Source organism: Oxyura jamaicensis, chromosome 8, assembly GCF_011077185.1.
Source record: "Oxyura jamaicensis isolate SHBP4307 breed ruddy duck chromosome 8, BPBGC_Ojam_1.0, whole genome shotgun sequence".
In the NCBI taxonomy this organism is placed as follows: domain Eukaryota; kingdom Metazoa; phylum Chordata; class Aves; order Anseriformes; family Anatidae; genus Oxyura; species Oxyura jamaicensis.
Window position 1 is genome coordinate 1,099,434 of NC_048900.1, and position 13,215 is coordinate 1,112,648.

The 13,215-nt window shown below is 34.3% G+C and overlaps 1 protein-coding gene across 1 annotated transcript in view; it reads left to right on the forward strand.

Annotated features, from left to right (window-relative positions):
• The window catches only part of MTF2 (metal response element binding transcription factor 2), a 27,045-nt gene extending 16,143 nt beyond the window's left edge, over nucleotides 1-10,902 (forward strand). The window contains exons 8-15 of the mRNA XM_035332827.1: nucleotides 1,415-1,483; nucleotides 2,358-2,481; nucleotides 4,517-4,584; nucleotides 4,974-5,144; nucleotides 5,813-5,921; nucleotides 6,089-6,147; nucleotides 6,292-6,396; nucleotides 8,420-10,902. Of these exons, the coding sequence (XP_035188718.1) occupies nucleotides 1,415-1,483; nucleotides 2,358-2,481; nucleotides 4,517-4,584; nucleotides 4,974-5,144; nucleotides 5,813-5,921; nucleotides 6,089-6,147; nucleotides 6,292-6,396; nucleotides 8,420-8,774 (1,060 nt within the window). The 3' untranslated portion in view covers nucleotides 8,775-10,902. The remainder of the gene's footprint in view (nucleotides 1-1,414; nucleotides 1,484-2,357; nucleotides 2,482-4,516; nucleotides 4,585-4,973; nucleotides 5,145-5,812; nucleotides 5,922-6,088; nucleotides 6,148-6,291; nucleotides 6,397-8,419) is intronic.
• Nucleotides 10,903-13,215: the final 2,313 nt, after the last annotated feature.

Genomic DNA, 13,215 nt, shown 5'->3' on the forward strand with positions numbered 1-13,215 from the left:
GAAGTTTAGGCTGGACATCAGGAAGTTTAGGCTGGACATCAGGAAGTGTTTCTTCACCTCTGTGGTCACACACTGGAACAGGCTCCCCAGGGAAGTAGTCACTGCATCAAGCCTGTCTGAATTCAAGAAGAGATTGGACTGTGCACTTAGTCACATGGTCTGAACTTTTGGGTAGACCTGTGCGGTGCCAGGAGTTGGACTTGATGATCCTTATGGGTCCCTTCCAACTTGGGATATTCTGTGATTCTAAGAGTTTAACGTAGAAGATTATAGAAAATTAAAGATGTGTTCAGGTGCCAAGAAAATTCACTTTGTCATCTCTGTTTAAAAAGGAAAAAAAGGAGGCAGAGAAGACATAATCAACGGATAGTTGACTTTAAACTGTTAATGATTTGACTTTTTGTGGAGATCCATTATACAATAGGCTATTGGGAGATCAGAAGTGTTAAAGCAGAACACTTCAGTGGGCCTGTAGTCTAGATATGGGCTTTCAAGATCTCACTGTCTAGGTGACTAATCTCATATGCAATAGGCACTACGCTTTGATGTAAGCTGTCAGTGTGTGTGCTGTAGGGAAGACCTAGAAACAATGTGAAAATCGACCATTAGTGGAACAGAGTAAATAGGTTTTTCTGACTGTTTCCCTTGTTCCATTGTCTGTAGCATTGTATCAGTGTTCCTGCCTCCAGCTTGCCTGGGTAACACTAGCTCTTTTCCAGCTCGTTTGAAACTATTAATACAGGGAACTGGAGAAACAGGAGGGATAGTTAGATGACAACTCTTTACATCGTCTGTTCACGTGTGATAAGTGGAGAGAAAAGGAAACTAGAAAGGGCACATGTCTGTGCTTTTGTTTTAAAAAGAATTTGAAGTAGTTGGAGCAGATAAGACAGAGCATTTGAGAATAATCAAGGAGCATCTCATTATATTTTCTTCTACCCCTCATTTGTACTGAAATGTTTGTGTGAAGGAACCAAATTAAGACTTAGGAAATGCTCCTTTAAACACATGCTTACGCTCATGCACAGGCTTCCTCATTTGATTGAATGGAATGGGGACACTGGGGAACATCTTTACCAATATAGTCACAGGTTGAGGAAGCTAAGTTTGAAGACATGGAACATAAAATTTACAAAGTAGGGGTAGATGCATCAGGTAGAAGACAGGGTGCATGGTAGAAGCTGATGGTGGTGGATGAAAGGACTATCAAATGCTGTATGGCTGGGTTTCTAGACTGCTTGCTTTTCATTTTTCCCCAATCTGTCTTTTTTTTTAAAAAAAAGCAAGTGAAGAGTCGTGTCAGGAATGATGAGGTGGTAGCTCATAATAGTAATATGTTAAAATATTTTTTGTGTGTGTGCTTCTATACAGACTCCTACCACCTAGTCACACGTATATATACATGTGTTTTTAGGTTTTATACGTTCATTTGCTCAGTTTGCAGTTCTGGACCAGAATACCTCAAGCGTTTACCCTTGAGATGGTAAGTGAAAGTTTAAAACAAACCAGAAAGGTGGGTTGTGTACATAGTGTGCTTTTTTGTTTTTGTTTGGTTTTTGTTTTTTGTCTCGTTTAAAAAAAAAAAAAAAAAAAAAAGGAAATTCACTTGCTGTCTTGAGTTGTTGTTTCCTGAGTTGTTCTTGTACGAACTGGGACAGTTTTCCTTTCAAAGTCTATTCATAAATGCATGCACATATTTGCAATTGCAATCACTTAGGATTAATTCCTGGAAATTTTCAGTAAATTTTCAAATAAATACTTGTTTATGTATGTGAAGTTTGAGATACCTAAACAAAAGTCCTTTTTGCAGGCTTAGAGTCTTGTTGTTAGATGAGCCAAAGGTACAGAGTACAATAGTACAACAGTACGCATCTTGACTCATTTTATATTCGTTTCCTTGATAAGATTTAGTACCTAGTTGTAGCTCGAAGTCTTTTAACTGTAGCTTGTATTAGAAATAATATCCAGTTTAATGGATAGAAATGCTAACAAATATAAGGTGGAAATGACCTTGTTAAATGTTAATTCATGATAATACTTGTATAAATTTAGAATTATTTAAATGTAATGTGTTTTAAACCAGTTTTGGAGTTTAAAAGAACATCATGAGAATGAGGTGAGCCAGAAATGAAAGTACAATTCAAAGCTGAAGCAGTCACATTGGGAAGAAAAAGGGTAGGAGATTCCATAATGTTGTTTCCTGGACTGAGTGTTTTAAGTTATGCTTAGAGTGTTTTAAGTTATGCTTTGTGTTTGTCTAACTATATTGTGCTAATCTTTTCTCCTAAATTATTTCAAAGAAAAGCAATTGGGGAAAAATTTGGTGTTGTCTTGATTCAAATATTTCTGAATTCTAGGGTAGATATAGCACATCTATGCCTTTACAACCTAAGTGTTATTCATAAGAAGAAATACTTTGATTCGGAGCTTGAACTCATGGCATACATTAATGAAAACTGGGATAGATTGCATCCTGGTGAGGTAAGTAGTTGGAATACTTTTTTTCCCCTCAGTCCTGAAAGTGGGAGTTTAGGGACCTATGAACTGCTTTATGGAGCATATTAAATCTATTGTTACCATAAAATCTGGTAATTCAAATGATGAGAAGATCATCTTCAATTTGCTTGCAAAAAATTGGATGTTCAATTAGTGTATGTTTTTCTGAGCTACGGAATTTCTAAAGTGACCCACTGAATTATTAGTTTGTTGTTTGCATGGCAACTTTATTTTTTATACTCAACTGTTTATTCTGTGGCATACATGTTTTGCTTTTCTTTTCTTTTCCAACTATCTCATAGTTCTTTGATATTTTGATGTGAGCTGACCAGAAAGTATAGAAAATATAGAACTGAATGCAAAGTATATTTAGTATGAAGACATCAAAGTCTCTTAGGTGTAAAATCTGACAAATTTTTATAAAGAAACATTTTTTCTTTCCTCCTTCCAAGCATAAGTGGTCAATTCATCTACCAGTCTGAAGACTTGGATCTTTTCCATCCATTTGACTCACTAAACAGTTACCTTAGGGGAGGGGAGATTGAAAATTAGAAAACTCACCTTTTTAATTGGTACTTTTAATTCATTAACCAATGCTTCTATACCTTCATTGAAACTTCAGTCACAAGTTTCATTTTTTGATGGACTAGATTTTGAGTAATTGTGTAAAAGCTGTAAGGAAATCTTCAAGACTGTTTATGCTGATAAACTTCTAAATATCTCTCAGGAAGTTGGGAAAAATTGTATCCTGAAAAATTTGAGGCAAGTTTTTTTGTTAATCTGGTTTCTTTATTGAGCAAAAAATAGTTGCAGAAAGAGTAACATATACAATACTGGTGGTATGAGTTTTCTAACAGTGACAAGCTAAGAATATTACAAAAATGTCATATTTCTCTAGCTGGTTAGTGTTGAATAAGAGATAAAGTTTTTTATTATTGATAAGCTAGGATTAATTGGTGGAATTATGAGAGCTCTGAATTCAGTATTTTTATCATGTTACTACTTATGATACAATAAAAATATTGCAATTTTCTATAGCTAAGGGCTGCAGAGTTGCAAGACCTGTGGATAGCAGTGGGTTGTACTGAATGCATATGGTAAAGATGCCTAAAAGCAGTTGTTACTTTGTGAAAAATTGGTCAAATTTCTCTCCTAACTTTGGTAGTCAAGTAGAATGACTGTGAATCTTGCCCTCTTGCCCTGAATTATATTAAAAGATTGTTGTGGGTTTTTGAATTTATATTTAGCTTTTAGAAATGCTCAATGGGTTAAACGTGCTAGCTCTTCTGTTTGGTCACCATTTTATTCTTTAGAAAGTGTCTGAGGGCTTGTTTTGGGGTGCAGGCCTTGTACAGTCTCCTCTGTAGTATCCATACTGAAAGAGAAACTTTATCAACTGTTCATCAGCTCTATAATCGAAGATAAATTTTCTGCAGATCCAATTGGATATAAATTCTGGAGCATTTTGGCATGACAGATGAAAATATGGTAGCTTCACGGCTACTTTAAAAAATAGGTGTCTAAATACAAAAATAATCTTGTATACTCTATTGCATAAATGTTATGTCTGCTTTATAGTCACCAGTGCAGGCAAAAATGGGAATTAGTCCAGTAGCAGGATTTTGGTTCAAATAATCAGCAATAAAATAATTAAGTTCTTGTGCCACTGTTGTACTCTGCTTGCAATCTTAATTAGTTTGGAAATACTTAATGCTACTGAGGAACTCTTGTTAGTAGTATTATATTCTTTAAGTATACTAAAATACTTTTAAGAGATGTTTTTCTTGTAATTCTTAAAAGTTAAATTATTTGGCCTGGGCTTAATTCTAATATAAATTCTGTGGATGTGAACTACAGAATGTATGGGGTAATGTGCTAATACTCTTTTGGGGTTAGGCAGTTTCCATAGCTAATAAATGTATTTCACATCCAAATCTATAGTTTTAGTGACTCAAAGTAACTGGAATCTTTCTATTACTGAAGAATTCGTCAGGTTAAATGATTTCTTAATACTTCACAGCTGGCAGATACACCAAAATCTGAAAGATATGAGCATGTACTGGAGGCATTAAATGATTACAAGACCATGTAAGTTGTTGGTATTTTTTGTTATAAACGTTTGCAGTTTTATTGTTTGTAGTTTTCAGTCTCCTTTGCTCAACCTGATAATCACTGTGGCTGTGGATAATATTGACGTATTGAATACTGTTTCTATTTCAGACTATAACATCCCATTCCTATTTGAGTAGAACCCAGATTATGAGAAAGTTTTAATTTTCCATCCTCTTCCGAATTCTCATTCTGTATTTCAGACTGAGGATTGCATTAGAGGAAGAGGGTGAATAAAATAGCATTAGGATGAGTATTGTAATTTTACCATAGATTTGTTTTGCATGAACATGTATATGTATCTGCATAATTTTTAATGTTGTTTTCCTTGGAGTGAGAATTCTAACAATTAACTTAAAATCATCTAGGTTTATGTCTGGAAAAGAAATAAAGAAAAAGAAGCATTTGTTTGGCTTGAGAATTCGTGTTCCTCCTGTACCACCAAATGCTGCTTTAAAGGCTGAGAAAGAACCGGAAGGAACTTCTCATGAGTTCAAAATTAAAGGCAGAAAATCATCTAAACCTATTCCTGCTGTGAGGTAAAATAATCCAAAGGTTTTAGCAATGTTATGGTAAACTGCAACTACTTGCAGTATATTTTGGTGCCTATAAAAAAGTCCTTTTCATTGTTTAATGTACATTTATTTAAATAACTGTAAAGGTGGACTGCTCTTTGTACTCTTTGCAAATATTTTGTTTTAAATTGATTTAGCTGTATTCTCCTTTAAGGTGATTACGAGAACAAGGTCTTCAAGCTTGTTAGTTTTCCATTATGATCCTTCTGAAAAAAACTTGGTATTTAGCAGTAAGAATAATACGAAGTATCTCATCTTTGTTGCCACTGGGGAGACAATATCTCTTGCCTTTCTGGTGCGTTTATGCAATGATATTAACTGGATTTTTAAACAGAAAGTATGATGTGAAGCTATATCTTATAGTAGTACATCTCTTTTACCAAGTGTGATCGTATGAGTAAATGACATTTAGCACAAGTCCATTCCTCTTCAACATTAGGGAATCCGCAATGTAACTAAAAAGATCTTGTATCCGTTGTGTTATTCTAGAGACAGAATGTGTGGCTTTTACATGGCAATTTTGGTTCACCAAAAGCTTATCTAGCACAATGTTTATTCATTGTCAAAGGAAAACATTTATTCACTGAAAACTATTTTCAATAATACAGAACAAAATATAAATTTTCTTCTAGGGAATTAAGTAATGGTATAGAAAGAAAGGGGAAAAAAAAATCAGTAGGTCGTCCACCTGGTCCCTATACAAGAAAAATGATTCACAAAACTCCAGAGTCGTCTCCTCTGGTAAGGTTTTGGATATATTTCTTTTATTTTGCTGTAACTGGATTATAATTTTTGAAGAAAAATATAACCAGTTAATCTAAACTGTGATATCCCTCCCCATTTACCCTCAAACAAAACTGATAAGCAATTCAAACTTAATCTGAAATACTTTGTTTTTTTTTCCTTAGGATAACGAACCAGTTCCAGTGATAGAGAACCCAGCCTTGGAATTACCCTGCTCTGTTGGGTAAATTTAAAAACAAAACAGAACAAAACCCTCTATAAAACTATTCTAACAACATGTCATTTATTTGTTTGCTTCTGAAATGTCAGCTGAGTTTTTAATATAAGATTACTTTCATTACATGGCAACCCTTATCTTGCATACCAGGAAATCTGATGGAACTGCACATTCATCCAATACCTCAGACGTGGAATCCACAGGTGCTGCCAGTATGAAAGAAACTACCTCATCTAGCATTTCCAGACATTATAGGTAATTGTATAATTACTCTATCTGCTATAATGATAAAGAGATCTAATATATTCATTTTTTAAAAAGACTTTGAGAAGGAAATCTTCAGGGGAATGTTCAGGGGAACAGAAAGCAAGTGGTTCAGCAGTAGTTCACCTTTAATAAACAGAAGTTGTGGAAAATAGTACTAGAGGTATCTTGCCAAAGCATAATGTTTAATGTTCTAAGTCTGTTTTCTTGAAAAGCAAGGTTGTGTTATGCTTTCAGTGAGTTTTGAACCTTCTGGCTAACTTTGACTAAATCTGAACCAGGTAGTTCCAAAGAGATTGCATTTTAACAAGCTTCAAGAAGATGCTCGCTTGGATGAGAGAAAAACCCAGAATAGCAACTCGCTTGTAGTAAGGCAGGCAATTTTCTAATCATCTGCATTCTAGACAGTTTCAGTGCTGTGTGGCTCTTCTTTTCTATCTTGTCTTTAATTGAAGTTATAGTAGATATGAAATAGAGGTAAGGATATTTTGGAACTGGTCGGAGAAGGACTGAGGATATTACAAAGGGACCTAGCACCGAGGAAGTGGGAATTCACTGGGATTTGGTATAATGAGCTACTGAGATACAGAGCTATAAATTGGCTGGGGGAATCTAAAGAAATAAGACAAAAGAAAACTTTGTTCACAACATAGGTGTTTTTTGTACTAACTGCTGTTCTTTGTTAATATAAAATGCATACGTAAATTACTTTTACAGAAAAGAAGTCAACTCCACAAACGCTTTCTGAGCTTAATTTTCTAATAATGGTCAGAAAACAACAGATATGTATCCCAGATTAATTTTAGCAGCTTTTGTTTTGGTAGGTTTCTGTATTCATGTTAAAGAACAGTAAGTATGCTGCAATTTTTTACAGTCTAATAGAGCATGAAGTATTCTTGGCATAGTCTTCATAAATAACTATGACCCACATTTATGACAATAAATTGCTACTTTAATTTTACTCTCTTGTGGTACATGATTCCTCAGTCTGTGTATTTTGTAGATGAATCCTCAGTCTACATATTTTCTCCTGTCTTTCTGGTTCATGTTATTAAGTCCTTTCATAGGGATCTTTGTGTGCAGTATTGCTAGAAATAATCTGTCTTCAAAAACTCTTCTGCCTTACAGAATGCTGAAACAATTACCTAAGGACTTAAGTCACTGTCTTGTATTTTTGCAGTTTATTCCATTCTTTTTTATGTTAAAAAGATGCCCTTTTTTCCTCATGATGTTACGTAACAGACTTGAACATCAAAGTAAGCATACAGTTTAATTTAGGACTTGTTTTAGAATTTGGAAATTCTAGATGTAGGTTTTTACATAAGGTTTTATATCTTGGATAATTAACATTTGGATGATGGTTTATTCTTGGATAATGCCAGAAGCTCCTGTTTTCATTACCAGATACAAATCTGTGTAAGTTTTCAATATACATATTTTCCTGGCCAAATACAACAAATCTTTGGAATGTCAAATGTGTACTATAAGAAATAGTCATATAGAACAGGTATTTCAATTCTTCATTCACATGTCAAAGTTTTAATTTGCTGAGATATATTCAGCTTGGGAAAAAAGTATGCATATATTCCTTCTTCTACCTACGGCCATTGAATCCCAAACTTTTATAGTACAGCTTTGTTTTGTAATTGAGTGTGATACCTGTGTGAGAAAGCTGTATTTTTAATGTACAAATCTAAGCACATTTGGGGCAGATTCCTGTGAAGGAATTTGTTTTCGTTTGGGATTCATCTGTATCAAAATCCTTTCTTACCATAACTAGGCATTAGCTAGTATCATTGGTTAAATTTGTACAATTTTTCTTACGTAAATCTTTGGCAAGTGCCATGTTGGTCATCACCAAACTAGTCGTCATTACCTATAGGTAACAACTACTATTATCAATGAAAGAATAGAGCTAAAGTTGTGATTTGAGTTGTGTGGGAATAACTGATGATAAAAGATACATTTTGAATGGTTTTTTCTTAGAGTTAATGCTGGCATATTTTTTTAATAGTTTATCTGACTCAAGAAAAAGGACTCGTACAGGAAGAACTTGGCCTGCTGCAATACCACATTTGAGAAGAAGAGGTCGCTTTCCACGAAAAGCACTCCAGACTCAAAATTCAGAAATTGCAAAAGATGATGAGAGCAAGGAAGATTACCAGTATGATGAACTCAATACAGAGATACTTAATAACTTAGCAGATCAGGAGTTACAGCTCAATCATCTAAAGAACTCAATTACTAGTTATTTTGGTGCAGCAGGTAGAATAGCTTGTGGTGAAAAATACCGTGTGTTGGCTCGTCGGGTGACACTTGATGGAAAGGTGCAGTATCTTGTGGAGTGGGAAGGAGCAACTGCATCCTGACTGTAGGACTGAACATTATGTTCACTGCACTGTCATCTGTAAGTACAGTTCATAACGCAGAGCCACGAGAGAAGCGTGTCTTTAAATGTTTCTAAAAACAAAACAAAAAACCAATTTAGCCTTAACATGTAATTGTTATCATTACAGCTCTTGTGATAAAGACTTATCTTTTAAAATCTGATCTGAAACTTAAATTTTTTAATCTGAACATTGTTAGATTGTTTTAGGTTGGGATATTTTGGGTTACAATTGCTTAAAAATGTGCATGGTGTTTAAAAAAAAAAAAGACATTTTCTAGAGAACATTCCATGGATACAGTTATTGTGATTTAGAGAAAATATTATGTAGATAGCACAAATCTTTGAAAAATTTTGGTTTGTTTTCTTACCCAAATGTTTGCAGAAATGTATTTCTATTTCAATACTTTCTAGATTTCATAAGTGCAGTGTATATAATGCCTACTGAAGACTGTAAAATACTGAAGTTTTCTTTCAAACAAAGTGTAAAAAAAAAAAAAGGAAAAAAAATATATTGAGCCTGTAAATTGCTCTGTGACCAGACTTCATTGTCTTCTTAATATATTCTTTTGTTTGTGCGTGTGTGTGCGTGTGTGTATATACATATGTATATATGCACACACTTCATTGTGTGTGTATATATATGTGTGATTGTGACCTATGCAATACAAATTATGGGATTGGTCTGCTTCTGAGTATACATCCCATAATTCTTTTTTCAGGAATAGTTGCCAGTATTTACACAGCAGCATTTCTTCTCAGGCTTATTGGGTGCTGTTGCTTTCTGTGTACTAAGGAAAAGTGTCAAACCAGTGCAGCGTGTTCTGGCAATGGGTGCAGTCATTGATGTTCATATGCCCTAGGTAATATATTCCATTATTTTTCATGTGACTTAACTATTAAAACCAATGCAGGATTTGAACATTTTAACTCTACTAGAAATAACATTTTAAAAGTTGTTGTGGCACCTTGATTGTAACTTTTGTGTCCCAGTTATAAACTAAGTTGACAGGAAATGCACACAAGATTCCTACATACCTGTAGTTCAGTCATGTTTTGATAAAGGTAGTACGAATGAAGTGTGTTATTGCACAGGGTCAACAAACAGTATGTTGCCATTTGAAGTAACATTACTGGTTTTATTACAACATTACCTCTTTTGTTTTTATAAAATGTACCGAGTTTTAAATTGATAAGTTTATTTTACTTGTTTAAAAAAAAGTCAGTCTCTTGCCAGTATTAAATGTTTTTTCTTTTGTCTGCTACTTTTGAAAGGGGGGGTTTAGCCAAAGAGTAAACAGAAGAATATTTTTACTTTGGTGGTTATTCACTGTACTACATAAGGCATCTTTTCCTCTATGATTACAGTTCACCACCAAAATAAAATTATGTAACAAATGACAGTGTGGTTTAAAATGTACTGCCTGAGTTAGTGCTTATTTATTCCATTACTTGATTACTTGATTCTTTTTCTGCTCATCTTGAACATCTTGAAAAGGTGATCTGTTTTTTTCCCTGTCACCTTATAGCCAAAGGAAGCAGAGAAAGGTTTTTGTCCTGTGCTTGGGTTATGGCTGGCTGGGTAATATTAGCTTTATAAAAAATTGCTAATTAAAAATTGCCACGTCTGTTTACCTTCACTAAATTTTTTTTTTTTCTTCCCTCACACCCTCAGCTATTAATTTAATGTTGCCTTGCCTATAGCTGCAATATTTTGATAACACAGCAACTTCATGTTAATTTTTTGAATGTTTATATCTTGGGATAATGCAAAATGTAAAGCCTTTGTAACCTTACTTACACCATCTGTATCTGTCTTATTATTTCACTTAATTCAAGTCCTTTAATTCTAACTGAACACCAGCAGTATTTTCAGTAAAGTTTCATTTGAAAATAAATATTGGAATGTACTTGGGGACATTAGCTGGGGGAGAGGGGAAGGGGAATATTTGTCAAACTTAAGCTGTCCATAGACTTAACTATTGTGAATGTCATTGTTTCATTTTATTATGATGGTTGACTTGACTCTGATGTTCAGTTTGTATTTTTGGAATTGCTTTTTTCTTAGAATTAAAGACGAACATTAAATGTGTGTATTTTCTGAGAGAGAAGAATGAGTTTTGATTCTGTATTCTTGTGAAATACATACTTGGTGGCTTCTTCCCATCCATCATTCCTCTATCTCTGGCTTGCCTGTTACTGTCCTAGAGACACTTGCCCTGCGCATAGACACTAACTAGTGTTTGAGCTGTGCTTGAGGGATGCTCTGTGACAAATGTCATGTACTGGAAAATGCTGCAATGGTGCTGCTGAAGCTATGGCTAGAGTAGTACAAATGCCTTTCTCTCACTTTGTGTGAATTTTGCTGTATGTGGTAATGGAGTGTCTTAACAAAAAATACAGATGTTGCTGTACATAATGATTTCATTTTAATATGACTTGATCATTTTATGTATGCATGTGTGTAAATATATGTAATTCAGCTTTGTTGTGGTCACTGATTTAGAGCCGTTTCCTTATGTATCAGATTTGATATTTTTCCATTATATATTATTTGTATTACTGTAGTATTTAGGTAGTTGAAGTCTATTTAGAGACTGTTCAAAAAAATGTAGGTATCTGATAAATGAACAAGACAGCAAAGAAATAATGGCACATTGCTGGTCAGAAATGTGAAATAAACATCATAGCAAACTACTTGTCAAATCATTGTTCACAACAAAAACTTGAAGAGGAATTTTCTTTCCTCTTTTCCTTGAAGAGGAATTTTCTATGCTTTTCTATGCATGACAGGCATTTGGAGTGAGATTACAAAGTAATTTTGAAAGATCTTTCATTGTGGTATATAAAAATGAATGTCAAAATTGTCATTTAACATGAAAGATGACAAATAATCCGAACGTGGTCTTGAAGGTGAAGAAAAGCAGTTTGTCATGGGAGTAGGAGGAGAGATAAGTGGATAAATAGAAAAATTGTCAAGTATTTGAAACCTCCTACTAAAGTGATCCATAGTGTTGTATTTTAAAAGGAAATTGGTGAATTCAGAAGGAACATACCAAGACCGGAGATGGAGCAGTAGTAAGAACACAGTGATAAGGATGAAACGGACAGGAACATCGGTTTTGTGCAAGGAGGGAAGAGGCTGGATTTTGCAAATGCTATCCAGGTAACATTTTTCAGGCTTCAAACTGTCACTTCTCAGTTCAATGTGGAACTGATGCCTAAACACCTGTGTGGAGGTGTCAGATGAGTAGATGAGTAGAGAAAGAAGCTCTGCACAGTGTTAGAATGAGCTTGGAATTCAGTGCTTTTGCTATTCTTTCACTCCCATCCTTTAGCAGCTATGAAATGGGGTTTTGTACTGTGGCATTTTACTCAAACTCATGGTTTATATATGTTTTAGCAATGTCCAGTGCATTCTTCATATTCGGTTTTTAACTCTTGTTATTCATTTTGCATTTCTAGTATTCATTTCAGATCACTCCTGTCATACACTGAAAACCGCCACCTTTTGTCTGTGATAGTGTAGTGGTTTGGTAATTGACAAATGCAGAACAGAAAAGAATATTAGATGCTAACGTTCCTCTCAGCTAGTTCATCTCTGCTACTTTTTGTCATGTTCCTTCATTGAGAGCCATATACCATCAGATCAAGTTGGTTTTTATTCATACCAAAGTATTTTGCCTTGAAAATTTTACTCTCATACAGCTGTAGCTCATACAGTTTTAACATATCTTTGTCCTAATCTATTCACTGATATGAATTCACCAGTGAGAAATTTTCAATTGTTGTAAATTATTTCCAGCTTCTTAGTTTGACAATATTCTGTTTTTTTAATTTTTAGCCAATTTCGTGTTTGGCATTAATTGACTATTATGTGGATTTGGTTTCCTTGTCTTCTCTTGAAATACTTAATGTCCAGTGCAGTAGCATTAACTTGCAATCTGGAAATCTGCAGGATTACTTGAATAAGCTCATTTATATTTTATGTATTTCTGCAAAACCTGCTTGACAGCAAGAAGCTAATTAATGTTTTTATCTTGCTGTAGTCTGCTCTTTTGTAAACACCATTTTGAAGTACTTCATTTGTGCTCTGTCATGTCCTAATGAATACTCAGAACTGTTGCTATTATTGCATTCATTTAACACCCAACTTGGCAGTGATAGCTATTCTACATAAACTTTTTCCTCATTCATGAACGTTACTGAGAATGTGATAAGCTGCCTGTTTTGTGTTCTCACCTGCTTGCTGTAGCTTGGTATTCATAATCTGACAAATGGGTTGCATGAAATTCTAGAGGTTATGCACAACGGTTGGAAATTCAGGGAAAAGTAAGTAATGAATAAACAATTGCAAATGTTTTCAGGTTTTAGGATGCCTGAATATATTTGTAGTGATAGCAGGAGGAAAAAATGAGCCAGAA